This window comes from Cyrtonyx montezumae, unplaced genomic scaffold (genome assembly GCF_038088225.1).
Source record: "Cyrtonyx montezumae isolate F1298 unplaced genomic scaffold, pur_monq_1.0 scaffold_25, whole genome shotgun sequence".
In the NCBI taxonomy this organism is placed as follows: domain Eukaryota; kingdom Metazoa; phylum Chordata; class Aves; order Galliformes; family Odontophoridae; genus Cyrtonyx; species Cyrtonyx montezumae.
This window is the reverse complement of record NW_027071992.1, coordinates 16,774,984-16,789,870: the sequence shown is the minus strand read 5'-3', so window position 1 is coordinate 16,789,870 and position 14,887 is coordinate 16,774,984. Positions and strand designations below refer to the sequence as shown.

At 39.7% G+C, this 14,887-nt stretch overlaps 1 protein-coding gene across 3 annotated transcripts in view; it reads right to left on the bottom strand.

The window, feature by feature from the left end:
* KIAA1328 (KIAA1328 ortholog) overlaps positions 1–14,887 on the bottom strand; it is a 180,494-nt gene that overhangs the window by 41,126 nt on the left and 124,481 nt on the right. For all 3 annotated transcript variants that reach the window (XM_065740107.1, XM_065740106.1, XM_065740108.1), the window contains exon 7: positions 13,182–13,277. In XM_065740107.1, coding sequence (XP_065596179.1) covers positions 13,182–13,277 — 96 coding nt within the window. The remainder of the gene's footprint in view (positions 1–13,181; positions 13,278–14,887) is intronic.

The window sequence follows — 14,887 nt, the reverse complement described above, 5'->3', positions numbered from 1 at the left end:
AAACCCAGCACTCAGAGGCTTTCCAAAGTGCTCTACTGACAAGACATTTTGAAGAGGTGCCTAATTAGACCAACAAATATTTAAGATTGCACTCTTGTGTACAGGCATTACAAAGAGTTATGAATACACAGAAAATCTGTCCTCTTATTCTAATCATCTTTACCTGTGTTGCATGTTGATTAAATTAATCATTTTAAGCACAGATTGTTATTGGTTTTTAGGATTATATAGATTTTTTTACTGATGCAGTTTAACAAATCTTGGGGCCAGCAAATTGGTTGTCTGAAGGCTTTAATGCTGTTGTCACTCTAAAAAGCCACCAGAAGCTCAGTGTTGGGGAACAGGTTAAGCCTGGGTACAAGGCACAGCCCTAACATGATTCTGACTGTACCTTTGCTCTGGCTTTCCCAACCAAACACAAACTTTATATTGTTTTATTTGTTTTATACAGCGATCAAAACAAAATGTTAGAATACAGCTAGGTCTGCAGTAAAAACTATACATAGAATCATATAATTCTAAGAGTAAGAATAAACCCTTAAAGGTCATCAAGTTCAACTGCCCTGCAATGAACAGGGACAGGCACAGCTACATCAGGTTGCCCAAGGCCTGATCCAACTTCATCCTGAAAGTCTCCAGGGACAGGGCATCAATCACATCACTGGGCAATCTGTTTCAGTGCCACCCACCCTCACTCTAACAGACTTTTTTATCAACCTTAATTTACATCCAACCTAAATCATCAATTTACATCCAACCTAAATCTACTTGCTTTATGCTTTAAATCATTTCCTCTTGTTCTTTCACCACAGACCCTGCTAATGAGTCTGTCCCCTTCTTTTCTGTAGCTCCCCTCTAGATACTGAAAGGCCACTACAGGTCACCTTGGAGCTTTCTCTTCTCCAAGATGAACAGCTCCAGCTCTCTCTCAGTCTGTCCTCGAAGGAGAGGTGTTACATCCCTCACATCATTTTTGTGGCCCTCCTCTGGACACTCCCAAACAGAGATCCGGCTGGCTGGCTGGGCCGCGAGGGTACACTGCTGGCTCACGTCCAGCTGCCATCCACCAGTACTCCCAGCTCTTTTTCAGCAGGGCTGTACTCAATTCTTTCATCTCTCAGATTGTACTGATAGTGAGGGTTGCCTTGATCCAGGCACAAGATCTTGCATTTGGATTTGTTGAACCTCATGAAGTACTTCTGAGAATGCTGCTAGGACTGTTAGGCCCCCCTGGATGGCATCCCATCCCTCTCGTGTATTGACAGTACCTAAGAGCTTAGTGTCATCAGCAAACTTCCTAATGATGCACTCAACCCACTGTCAATGTCATTGATAAAAGACATTAAAGAGTATCATTGTGACCTCTGGGGTACACAACTCATCACTGATTTCCATCCAGACATGGAGCCTTTGATCACCACTCTATGGACTTGATCCTGTAGCCAGTTCTTCGTCCATTAAACAGTCCACCCATCAAATCTACCTCTCTCCAATTTGGAGAGAAGGATGGTGTGCATTACTGTGTCAAAGACCTTACTGAAGTCCAGATAGATGACATCAGTGGCTCCTCTCTTATCCACTGACACATCATAAAAGGCCAGGAGATAGGTCAAATAGGATTTGCCCTTGGTGAGGCATGCTGGATCCTCTGTATCACCTCCCTGTCTTCCACGTGCCTTAGCATAGCTTCCAAGAGGAACTGCTCCATGATCTTTCCCAGCATAGAGGTTGAGACTAATCGGTTGGAAGATCTCAAGGTCATCTTCTTTACCTTTCTTAAAAATGGGTATGATATTGCCTTTTTTCCAATCACCAGGGACTTCACCTGATTGCCACAACTTTTCAAATATCATTGAGAGTGGTTTGGCAACTACACCAGCCAATTCCCTTGAGACTTTGGGATGAATCTCATTGGGACCATAGACTTACAGATGTTCAGGCTCACAAACCTGATCTTCACTTACAGTGGGAGGGACACTGCTTCCCCAGTCGCTGCCTACTAAAACAAACATCTGGGGACACTTGGGCAAGCAGTTATCAGAGAGGACCAAGGGAAAAAAAAGCTGTTAAGTACCTCAGCCTTCTCCTTGTCTGTTGTAACCCAGTTGCCTGTATCACTCCTTAAGGGGGATTATGCCCTCCTGGACTTCCCTTTTCTGGTTGAGGTACCTGTAGAAGCCTTTCTTGTTCATCTTGGCATCCCTCGCCACGTTCCATTCAAGCTGGGCTTTGGCTTTCCTGACCCCATCCCTACACAGCTTAGCAACTTCCTTATTCTCTTCCCACAGTACCTGTCCCTGTTTCCACTGGCTGTGCATTTTCTTCTTGCTCTTCAGTTTGACCAGCAGGTCCCAGTTCAGCCACGCCAGTCTCTTGCCTTCCTTTCCTGACTTGCTACACTGGAGATGGAGAGCTCATGCACATGGAGGAAAGCTTCCTTAAAGATCTGCCAGCTCTGCTCTGCACCTTTGCCCATGAGGACAGTTTCACTGAGTGTTTTGTTGACTGACTCCCTGAAGAGCTGGAAGTTAGCTTTCCTAAAATTTAGCATTGTGATTTTACTCTTTGCTTGTCTTATACCCCTCTTAACCTTAGCATGGTCACTATAGTCCAAGGAGCCCTCAATTCTAATGTCATCATTCGTTCATTTGCACTGGTGAGCACCAGGTGTTGCAACCCCCCTGGTAGGGCCATCTTGACTCAGAAAGTTATCCTCAGTGCATTCCAGGAGCCTCCTGGATTGCCTACAGCTCACCATTCCACTTTTCCAGCAGATGTCCAGGTGGCTGAAGTCCCCCAGCAGGACAATCATTTGTGATCGTGATGCTTCCTGCTACAGGAGGTAGAAGGCCTCATTGACAGGCTCTGCTTGAGGGTAACCTACAGTAGACACCCATCACAAGGTTTCCTTTGCTGCCTTGATCTATAAACTGACACCCACAGGCTTCTGACTTGCTTATAACTATTCTTTAGGAACAGCTCTTCACATTTTATTCCTTTCCTGATTTAGATAGCAACAGCTTCTCCTTCCTCACCTATCCCTTCTGAACAGCTTGTAGCCATCAATAGCCACATTCCGGTCATGGGAATTAGCCCACCAGGTTTCGGTGACAGCAACTATATCATGGTTTTCTAGTGGCACAGTAGCTTCCAGCTTCCCTTGTTTGTCTCCTAAAGCATTGGTGTAGAGGCATTTCATCTGTGCAGCTTGTTTTGTCACCTCCTTAAAGGTATATTCCTTCATTCCTTTTAACTATTTCCCTTAATTTTCCCCCATGACTTATCCTATTGCCACAGCAGCCACTGTCCCAGTAGTCACTGCCTCTTCATCATAGGATTTTGTATGTGCTGTAGTGTTGCCAGCACCTCTTGAGGCAGAGGGTCCTTTATAAAGCTTCTGCTAGCATCCTGTCCCTCTAATATGGCTATGCCATCCCATACCTTTCTATGGGAAGGCTCACTATCTCCACTGTCACCCATAAGACCTAGTTTATAGCCCTCCCAGTGAGCTCCACCCACGCTTAACATGCCCAGATGTTCTCATACAAGGATCTTTTAAAATGATGGCTACCCCATTCTGTTGGAAACACCCCCTCTGATCCATCTTTGCACTTCACTGGCATTTTTTCTCATGATTAAATCACATCTGTGGGACATAGTCGCTCTATGATGAAGTAGTGTATTAATGATTTACTACTACACTAGTACTCATCTATATTATATTGCTTACTAAAATGAAAACACTGAGATTGTTTATTGATCTGCTTTAAAAAAAAAAAAAAAAAAACAACTTATAGCTCAAAGAGAAGTAAACAGAGAAAATATACTTTGGAGTTTCCTCAGACCAGTGGGTTACCATATCCAACAGATGTATATTGGACAAAGCAGCTCTTGGTAAAGATTTAAAAAATCACTTCTGGCCACTTATGTTGCACAGAAGTTACTTATTCCTCAAACTGTGCTTGACAGATAGTAATAGAAAAATCAGCTACTTATTGCAAGCACAGTACAGACTGAGATGCTTAACTGATGGCATACAGCTCTAAAAACCATGACCTGAGCCCCACAAAACAAACAAACAAACAAACACCAAAGATTTCTTTTTAACACAAGGTTATGTGAATGTGACAGCATCACTGAGCACTGGCTTAACCAGGGTATTTATTGAGCAGATTTAACACTTCTTATGTGTTTGCATATTCAGGAAATAAACAGACATAACTAAATTTAAACCAGACAGAAATCACTGCTTCTATGAAAGGTGAATAGCTCTTATAAAATCAAATGGTGTGATGCATGCTCTGATGTCCAGTATCCAGGGCAAGAGACACTGGTAAAACCTTGTGGGCTCTGTACTTTTGCTAGGACAACTTCTCTTGTCATCATATAGCTACCACTGGCAAATAAAATCTAGTTTATACTTCAACAATCAAAAGAAACAAATTGAACTTAGCTCTTAAAAGTCTGCAGACGTTTGTTAGAATTTCTTTGGAAATGTCTGTCCAGAGCTGCTCCCATCAGTATCACTCTGACACTGCGAGGTGTGTTTTCAGAGGCTTGCATTGTGTTGCCTGGCCATCTCACTCCTACTGCATGTGAAGCCAGTGTATAAATTTAGCCTTTCTCTCAGAGACATTATGTTCTCAGAAAGGATGCAGGACATAAATGCAGATTAAGAGCACAAAGTTAAAAAGAAAAAAAGGATTAATGAGGCATCGATCAAACAGAAGGGCATGCAGTTACATAAAGAGACAAAGCTAGACATTATTGACAGACAACTGAAGATACTTGAATATTGTTTTGTTTATAACTTGCATGTTCCAGAAGCAATACATAAGCTTTTCTACACTCAAAAACTGATAATATATCACTTCAGCTGAATTATAATATTTCCCTCCCTAGGTCACTGTTGAGATATTTGGGATATGACTCAAATTTTATGTGGATTTGCTGGGCAGAGACCATCCTTATGGAAAGAAATGATTTAGTCTGAAACTCACAGTAAACTCTGAAGAGAGAGTTTGATGTTGCAAGACAGGAAAGATGTCAGAACAGACAGGTGGAGGCAGGAACCACACGATGCAACTCAACGAGTCCAAAAGCCAGAAGTAATTAGGCAATGTGGTAGGATTACATGGTCAAAAGAGTTCAGACATTGCCCAATAAAATGTTGAGTTTCTCTTAACCAAAAGAGTAAATATGAGGAGAGGGCAGAGAAAATAAAATTGTCAGTGCGACTTTCTGCAGAGCCCTGTAGACTGATACTGTCAGCAACCAGCTTTGGTGGAGAGTTTCTGAGAAGCGATAGGGACAAGATCTGAATGCGCAGCAAAGATGCTGATTTGGATAATTTATTTTGAAGGGAAGACGTGAATACTGAGCAGCCAAAAAAGATTTTACAGCAGTCAAGGTGCAGGATGAAGGGCTATATGGTGTTCTAAATGCTGACACACTACCGGTATGTTTTTGCTGCAGAGGAGAAAGAAGCTGCAATCGTTGTCAGCAGCTCTGATGCACATGGGAAGGAGAATGACCCTGAGGTTACAAGACTGAGTGACAGAGAGGATGCACTGTTATCAAAATCAGAAGTGAAGAGAGATTCTGAAGAAAAAAGTAAGGAGTTCTGTTTTGGCCAGATTAGGAATGATCTGAAGGCAAAACAACCAGGATTATGTGTCAGGGAGGCAGTCAGATATGCAAGACTAGACAGAACAGAGCAGAGGGTTTAAGAGTTATTGGCAGAGAGATGATAGCCAAATCCGTGTAACTGGATGTTGTCATCCGGGGATATGGGCACGGAAATCTCCAGGCAAATCAAGGAATGACTAAATCCCTTCCCTGCCATCTCACAGAAGTTCATACCTAGATCCAAAAGAAATTATCTAAAATAGTGCTGCAAAAACATGCATTAAAAAAATCGTCTCTCCATAAAATCTAAAGATCACACTGTTTCTAAAATTAGGGCAACCACTAAATGAAAGTTAACCCGAACAATAACTTTAGCTAAACTTCAGGTCACATGCATTTAATATAATGAGATGAAGAATATGAAAAGGCCATTCATAATGGAATTCATCGAGTTAGGAATGCCATGCTTAGCTGCCTTATAACATATAATTAATGATCCTATAAAAATCCAGCAGTACGAACTCTCCCGGCTGCCCACAGAACTGTTCTTTATGCTGGGTAGGGCAAAGTAAGCATCTGCTTCCACAAATATTGCCCTTTGAGAAGCTGAAAAGCTTTTTTCCCCTGTTCCATCAGGGACCACATTGCCATTTCCACGATACGCTGAGCTTTGAACCGTTACCCAAATCAGACTCTAGCATTTGGCAACCCAGTACACATCTGTCATGATAGACTGGTTGTTGGTGAAATGTTAAAGAAAAAGTCATTAACTCTTTTCTATTGCTCCTAATACCCCACCTTCCTCTAGATTATTTATAATCCCCACTAAACCCATCCTCTGTTTATAGTCTTTTAACGCAACAGAGGAATATGTACTGTCTGGAGATCTGCCTTGCTTTATACCACTCCCAACCATTTGCGACAACAAAAGATGTTCTCTCTTCATCAAAAGGCAGGATCCCTCCTGAAGCCTTGATGCTCAGATTCAAGGTTAAAGGATTAAGGCCTGAAGCATTGAGTACCAGAGGAAAGGAAGCCAAATATCAAAAGAAACACAAAAATCAATCCTCCTCACCACGGGAGCAGTGTGAAAAACAAATCAGCCAAGCTGAATCTGAAGTTTTCTCTGTGTGGCTCTCAAAAATTAGCACTGTTACAAATGTAATGGGTACTTCTGCAAAGCCTCAGTACCTATGCAATGTTGCAGAGTTCAGCTCAGCCACCAGCACAGTCCAGAAAGTTTTATGTCAGAGTAATTCAGCTGCAAAAATGCCAAGTCCACTTCAGAGAAGGCAAGAGCTAGAGAGGAACACGAGCATGCATGCTGTTATCTATATATGTAGTCTGTATATCTGCAAGTGACAGAAACTAATATTTACTAGAGTTTGCCTTTTGCTTCAATTCTTTGTGTGCTGAAGCACAGCCAAGGTCACCAGAGGGTTAGAGGAGCAGGTTTAGCTTAGTGCAGCTGCAATCATGACCAGAACAGCACGGTACAGAGGATTTCTTGCTTAACTTTGTAATACCAATAGCTTTTGTTCATAGTCCTGCCCCATCAGTTCTGATAAAAGCCTTAAAATGGAGTGAAAGTTATTCAGGTGGGTTTAAAATCTCCTAATTTAAAACTACACTCCAGAGCATTTTGCTCCATGAGATTTTTCTTAACTTTTCCAACTCACAAATTTCTGGGACCTATGAATATATAGCTTAACATATGAATATATAGAATAAACATAATTTTCTCTTCATCCAAGACTACATTTAAAAATAAAAAGTAACTAAATGGTATGTCTGAAAAGGCAATCCACTCCAATTTATAAAAATAGGTTTCAGGTTTTCGAAATTCAATTCAGGCAATAAACTAACACTGTGTACGTTTTCCTGTAAAGGAGGCATCTGCAAATGACTTGCAAAAATGTCTCTCGCTGTCTGCAAGTGTTAGCAAGGAACAAACTCCTCCAGGAGATACATGAATTTTAAATATTTTAACCTAAAGAAAAAAAAAAAGAAAAAATATATCCTTACATTTTCAGTTCTGATATGTGATATTACAGAACCATGCCCATCCAAAAGACAGGCAGAAAATGCAAGATTCGTGAAAATATCAATGTACTGAAGTCTTAGTAAGCTTGTTTTCACTGACTGCCATCGTGTCCTAAGAGGTGCTTGTAACAGCTGAACTCCCATGGTTTTTGAAGACCTCAACTACAGGTTAGCTCCATCTGTCCAAGAAAACTATAAGGCCTGCTCCAAAAATAATGCCTCCTATTTTATTATGCTGGCCAGTGATGTCAGAAACAGATGGTGGTGGTATGGCAGACTGTTATGAGTACAGCATGCAGCCTCTTGTTCACTGCAGGTGAAAATGCAGAACTAATGGTGGCAAATACGTTGAAAAACAGTGTTTTGTAGCTAGGAATTTTCTCTATCAAATAGTGTTATTATACACTTTATTGTAGTTTCCATGGAAATAAGTAGGAGGCATTCCTTTTGGACTAACCCACTTACAATAGTAGCACCCACTTACATATTATGCCTCAGGCTTGTGCTCAAGGTTACTCTGGACTGTAATGGTAAGGACGTAATATGTGCGCAGTATATGTGGTCATAAGAGCAGAATCAGCATAGTTCAGGTAAATGTAAGAGAGTTTCAGCCTACTGTCACAGCTCAGAGTAAAGCTGAACCCTAGATCAGTGAAGCAACCAGGTCAGAGGAAATGAGCTCCTCACTCTCCAGTTCAATAAATACCACTAAATGCCTTAGAAGTATATATAAATATAATCATGCACACAAAGATATATATAAAACTCCTCTCATTTATCAATAAGCTATTAGTCACCACATCAGAACAAAAGCCTTCACACTGAACAATAAAGCCTACTATCTTCAGAGCCTGTACGTGGAATTAAAGAAGCAAAAATGTACATCCAGCTCTGAATACATGATTCTGTTGCAGCACAATTGACTTAAGCAGGCATCTGCTGGAGAGATGCTCATCCTATATGTAACCAGACAACTCCACCACAGAAAGGGAAATTCATAGCCACAATAATTCACCATTTACACTACTGGCAGATTGGTATGCACCTTCTCCACTGTTCAAGCAAGTGTTTGCTCTGCAAATATCACACCTAAAAATGATACAAACTTCAATATAAAATAATCTGGAACAAGAACGTAACTTAGGTATTAAAAAGAGTGCTAACAACTGGGGAAGCAGTTTCCAGACACAGAGACTTTATTGGCCATTTGCAAGCACAGTTGATTTCAGTCCAATTTAATACGCCATTCTGTCGAAGCAGTAAAGAGATAAAATAAAAAAAAAATCCAACAAATTGTGTTCAACACATTCATAAATGTTGGCTGAATACTACTTTGTGCACCTCAAGAGACCAAAGACGATCAGAGATAAGCTGAAGGAAGCTCTTGGCCAACAACCATCTCTGGCCCTGAGGACAGTTTCTCCTCCAGACTTCCCAGGAGATGATGCACACCGTCACAAAGAGCTGGCAAGAAACTCCAAATATGAAACAAAAAGAACACTCATTTTGCCACTGTAAGCACCAGTTCCTTTCAAAAATTGGAGTGGTGGGGACAGCACCAGTCAGGTCAGAGGTGGCAGCATCCTGTGGCTGTGTGTAATTTTTAATTGATTTTTAAACATATGGGGGGAGGACAGTGCAAAGGAAACAGCATATGCCTGGAACAGCAGGGGGAGCTGCGAGTCTGCGTTCCCCTGCATTTATCTTTAATTGCATTGGCTGTTTGGACAAAAACACAGAAGTATGCTTGTGCACCACCACAGAAAGATGCTTGTATGTCTCACAGAAAGATGCTTGTATGTCTAACAAGCTGCAAAAAAAAAAAAAAAAAAACCTGAGTACACAACAAAGCACTAAACAAGGAGCAAAAGATAATTGTCACCTTCCCTCACAAGATAATAAAAATAGTTATACCATAAACATAAAGATCTTCTAAAGGACCCTTGACAGCATTCCTTCCTGGAACTATCACCATAACAATGAGCATTCAAATAAAGGGGAAGCACTACTGAATTCTATGTTTGATATTTTCAAACTAAAAATATAAGCTGGAGAAAATCCACACGGGTGATAAAGAATGAGGCACACAAACATGAAAAGACTTCAGTGAAATTAAAGTTGGCAAATTACACCTGCAAACCTTTAATACTCAGGGAAAGAAATCCTCTAATCAGGCACCGTAGTGCCTGCAGATAATCGTAAACCCCTCCGATAGCTGCTGTATCCAGCCATTCCTATTTATAAAATTTTGCACAGGTCCACATCGAGGTGCAGTGGCAGCATTGTGTGAAATCTGAGGAAAGGATGCATGGCAGAGCTGTACAGGAAGCCTAAGAACTGGATGAGCAGGGAACACTGTCGACCAAGATTTAGGCACACAACACAGGTCTGGTGAGGGCTACTTGCAAAGCAGCAAACCGTATCTTCTTGAGTTTGTGCTGTTGAATAGGTCTTATTTCCACGGTGCTCTGATCCAAAGTTGAGAATAAATAAAGGAGAGAAGAGAGGCTTGTTTTAAAATTCCTCTCCCAGATGCAGACATCAGGAGCACACACAAAAGCAGGTGCTGGGGGTATTGATCATACTGAATACGTGTGGAGTGGGTACTTGAGCATGTACCAAGCATCTGTGCCTGGGAGATGGAAAGTGTTTTGCAAAAGACTGTTTTATGCTAAACAAATGCATCAGGTTATGTTTTTATTTTGAATTTTTTAAAGCATCGTGCACATCGGGGCAAAAGAAATTACAGAGAGAAAGAGAGAACTTGCTATTAGAAGTTACTATCTCCACAGCTGAAAATTAGCTGTGGACTCACTCAGGAGCGCTCTATTGAAAACCATTCTCAATAAAGCCTGCCCTGATTGCTGCGCCGCAGAGATGCTGCATCTGAAGACTCTTCAGGTCCCAGGCACAGGCCCAGCTGTAGGGAGGCAAATGGATGGGCACAGTTCTTCCCAGCAGCTCCTCAACATTCACAGCAGAGTGAAAATGCAGCACTGCAAATTCATATCGGGACAGTCCAAAGAGAGGGAGAAGGACAACACTTGCTGACTTTGATAATTAATGAAGCAAACATAATGGCACATTCAGTAGAGAAAATGGGAATTTGGCTATAGTATGTAGTACTCCCTGAGGTGAAAGTTTGTCTTTTCACAGACACACTATAACCAAAAACTACAACAGAAATCAAACTCTGCGCTGTACTTGCTCCTGAAATCTTTTTTGCTTTTTTCAAGCAGGGAAAAAATTAATCCCTACAGGAGATGACAAGATGCCTTTTAAAGTACATATCTCATTTCTGACTACAATTACCTTTCAATAGCCTGGCACAGCTGCATGCTCCTATTTGCTTTTTGTTTTTCATTAAGGGCTCCTCTATTATTTGTACCCATCCTATAGTATTTATGCCTGGCAGTGATGCACATTCCCTTGGTTACAACTCTTCCCACAGATAGCAGAGAATAAATTGCAATTAAATTTTCGTAATTGTAGATAATTACCTCAAAATGAGCTGTTAATTATAAAAAAAAAGCTATGTTTTTCAGTTCTTGATTATATTATTTATTTTACATCTAAACTCTAATATCTTACTTCAGCAATTTTAGTATTTTAAGAGACTTTCTCCCTTTCAAACATCAGGAGATTTCTAAACTAAGTTTTGCTTATTTTAGGACTGAAATGAAGTTTCATGCTGTGAGGTTTGCTAGAGGAGCTTTGTGTATGAGAGAGGGTTTTCCATGATAGGTCTGATAGTATTTGCTATAGAAATGAACCGTTTGGCAGATCAATTAAAGAAAGGGGGGGGGGGGGGGGGGAAAGAAAGACTGTTAAAAAACAAATACTTTCCTACCATCTTTGCCTCTTTTCTTAGCCCTATTCACAGACTTACACATCCACACTCTATACTGAAGAAAACATCGCTTACATATTCAAACACATAAAAAAGATGAATGAACTTGTCTTTGTCAGCCTCTTTCAGCCTAACATTAGATTAAATTATTTAGAGAGCATTCATCTGGTAACCTTTGCAAAACCAAAGATGGCATACAGGAAGACAAACTTCCAAGCATTATGCTGCCAAACTTTGGAACCAGGTGGCATGCCAACCCAAGACTGCGCGAACACATTAACCTTGAAAAATTACAGTAAATTGAACCAGGGGACTGAAGAGAGGGAGCTTTCTGAAGTCTGGAACTCTCATTCTGTAAACATTACAGGTTTTTCTCATTTTATGTGCTAGGCTATGTAGATTTTTGCATTTGTTGGCAATCTGTTGCCAAGAAGCTTTGCAGATGTTCTAGGTTACATCTTTCCTTCAGTGGTTTAATGCTACTGCATATTAATATCATGACTGTGTATCTCTTTTCTTAAGAGTGATCACGCTTTGATCACTCTAGTCTGTATGAAAACAAAGCAAAAAAGCATCAAAATACAATGAAGGATATGTCAGTAACTCATAGCAACAAAACATCTGCTTTAGCAATGAAGCATTCCAAAGAAATTAGCAACTTCTGTTCTTCTAGAGAAAGAAATGTTATCTATTGTCTGACTTCTCTTTTCAGTGCAGAGGGATCTCATTAAAAAACATATTATCAATTAAGTTAAAAAATATAAGAATAAAGTACTGAGTTCTTAGTTTGTAAATAAATTAACAATTCTTCTGTCATACCAGAAGTGGAGAGAAGAGATTATTATTTTAAAGATTTCTCTTGTCATTAAAGAGAGGGCCACTCAAAAGTCACTTGCCCCTCTTGTATACAGACAAGGAAGCTGGGTCAAAAGAACAGAAACTTCTCAAACATAAAACATAATGCTATTTATTTTTGAGAATCGGAGGAAAATCTTATCAAGTCCATAGTTTTAATTCGTTGTTTTTCTAATAGGCCTGACCCTTCTTCCAATGGAAACATGAAATATAACTGGATGGAACATGAGAAAAATAAGATCATATTTTCATTAAAGTTTTAAATAGCTTGCAAAATGGAGATAAAGGGCTAAACATTGGCTTAACTATACTTCCAGTTATTTAACTGCAGTTAGCACTGATTATAATGGAGCAGAGGTTCAACACAGTGCTGTTTAAGCAACTATCACCAACAGTAACATATTGTTTTTATCTCAGAGGTAAAGACTGATGTACTTTTTTACATCAGGTCCAAATCAAAACTAAATAGATGTTCTAATCTGAATTGAAAAATAGGAAGTAAAACCTAGAGCAGAGAAAGAAATCCAAGATTTTGTGAAAACTTCAATTTGTCATGGGCTATATTAATGTCCTTAAGATACGATACAGTCTGCGACTATTAGAGAGGTCAACACCTAAACTTTAGGTAATAATAGTTCAACACTTACCCCAAAAATTCAACAAAGAAGGAGTTTTATTTTTTCTGGTGGAAAAAAGTTATTAATCTGAAACAAACACATGAACAGATACGCTTGGCAGCCAATATTACACTGTCAAGAAGATGCACTGACACTGTGAAGTACTTAGAAGTGAAGAAAAAAATTACCTTAGCCCCATACTGTTGCCGTTCATCATCAGAGCAAGTTCTCCAGGTGTTTCATCAATAAGCACATCTCCTGAACCCAACGGACAGCCTCTAAACCTGAAAAAGTAGAAATAGCTGTTTATGCAGCTGGTCATATCACCAAAGTAGAAACTCACCACAAATAGGGTCACTTTTGTGTCTACAAGCAAGGCACTTAATCATGTTAAATGGAGAAGCTTTCACAACTGTTTTCATGCTTTCAAATGTACTTTTTGTTTTGGAAGGATGACTGATGTACATGGTTTTGGAAGGTTGACTGATGTGCAGTGCCTTTCCTTCTGTATGTTTGCACTGGGAAAAAGGTTAGAAAAAATTCATTTACTGCTTTCAAATTATCTGTCTCCTTGAGAAAATGGTCATAATATCCAATAACAAACATTCTGAGTTGGCTAAGATTACAGCTTCATCAACACCAGAGCTCAAAAGCATCACATAAGCTGCCCAAAACATAGAATGGTTGTGTCTTCTGAAATTATATGTATAGAGATAAAGCTCAATTTTTAATATACTACCCCAACTTTCTCTTTCTTTCTAGTGAAGACTGAAAGAAGTCAGTAATAGAGGGATTTTTTTCCACTTATATAAAATTGCTGTTTCCAGGATTTAGATAGATTTCTTTACATAACCAAGAAAGACTATTTTGCCATTTATGGAAATTTTTAATTTTTAATTTTCTGATATGGTTGACCTCAGTAGAATAACAGAATCATCAAAATTGGAAAGGACCTCTGAGATCATCCAGTCCATCTATCAACAATATTTCTCCACTAAACCATGTCCCTTCATACAACAAAAAAAAATTTCTTGAACACCCCCAGGGATGGTGACTCCACCAGCTCCCTGGGAAGCTTGTTTCAGCATTTGACCACTCTTTCAGAGAATAAATTTTTCCTAACATCCAACCTGAATTTCCCCTGGTACAACTTGAGGCCATTAAAGCAGAAGTCACTGATCTTCCACTTTCCTGGCAAACACAACATTTTTGATAGCCAAGAAACTACTTCACATCCTGATAAACTGCAGAGTGAAGGTACTATGAACACATGAGCCTAAACAGAGAAATGTGGGAAGTTAAGATGCGGTTATGACATACTGTTGTCAAAAAAAAGGATGGATTCATACTTTTCATAAGAGAAGAAGAAGAGTTAATAGCCAGTTATTACAAACGGTCAGACCTTTTATCTGTCACTGAATTATGATACTTTCAGCAGCTCAGGATGGACCTTAAAAAGCATTCCACCCATGCAGAAGGACAGATAAAAATAAATACAACTTGGAAATGGATTTTTGTTGTATTTTGTTAGTGCCATGATGCTCAGAGATGAACTAGGTTAGAGTCTCCTGCCAAAGAAGCAAGGGTATTTGAGCTTAGCTAAACAAATTTTTACTGTTTGTAGTACACAAAATTACCCTGTTATAAAGTGCAAAAGAATAACACAGCCAGAACTGAAATAGAACTGTAATGCTTATGAGACTGGTCTGTAAATATCAAACACTTCCTTCCAAAGAGATTGAGCATTTTTAAAAGTAAGCATGCTATAGTCTAGTTGTGCTTCATATGGTCAAAAATGGCAAATGTGCGTTCATCCGAACTCTGAAGAGATCACAAAAACAGATCTAGTGTTCAGACTGATCACATGATCTTTTTCATAGCAATTTTTCTTTCT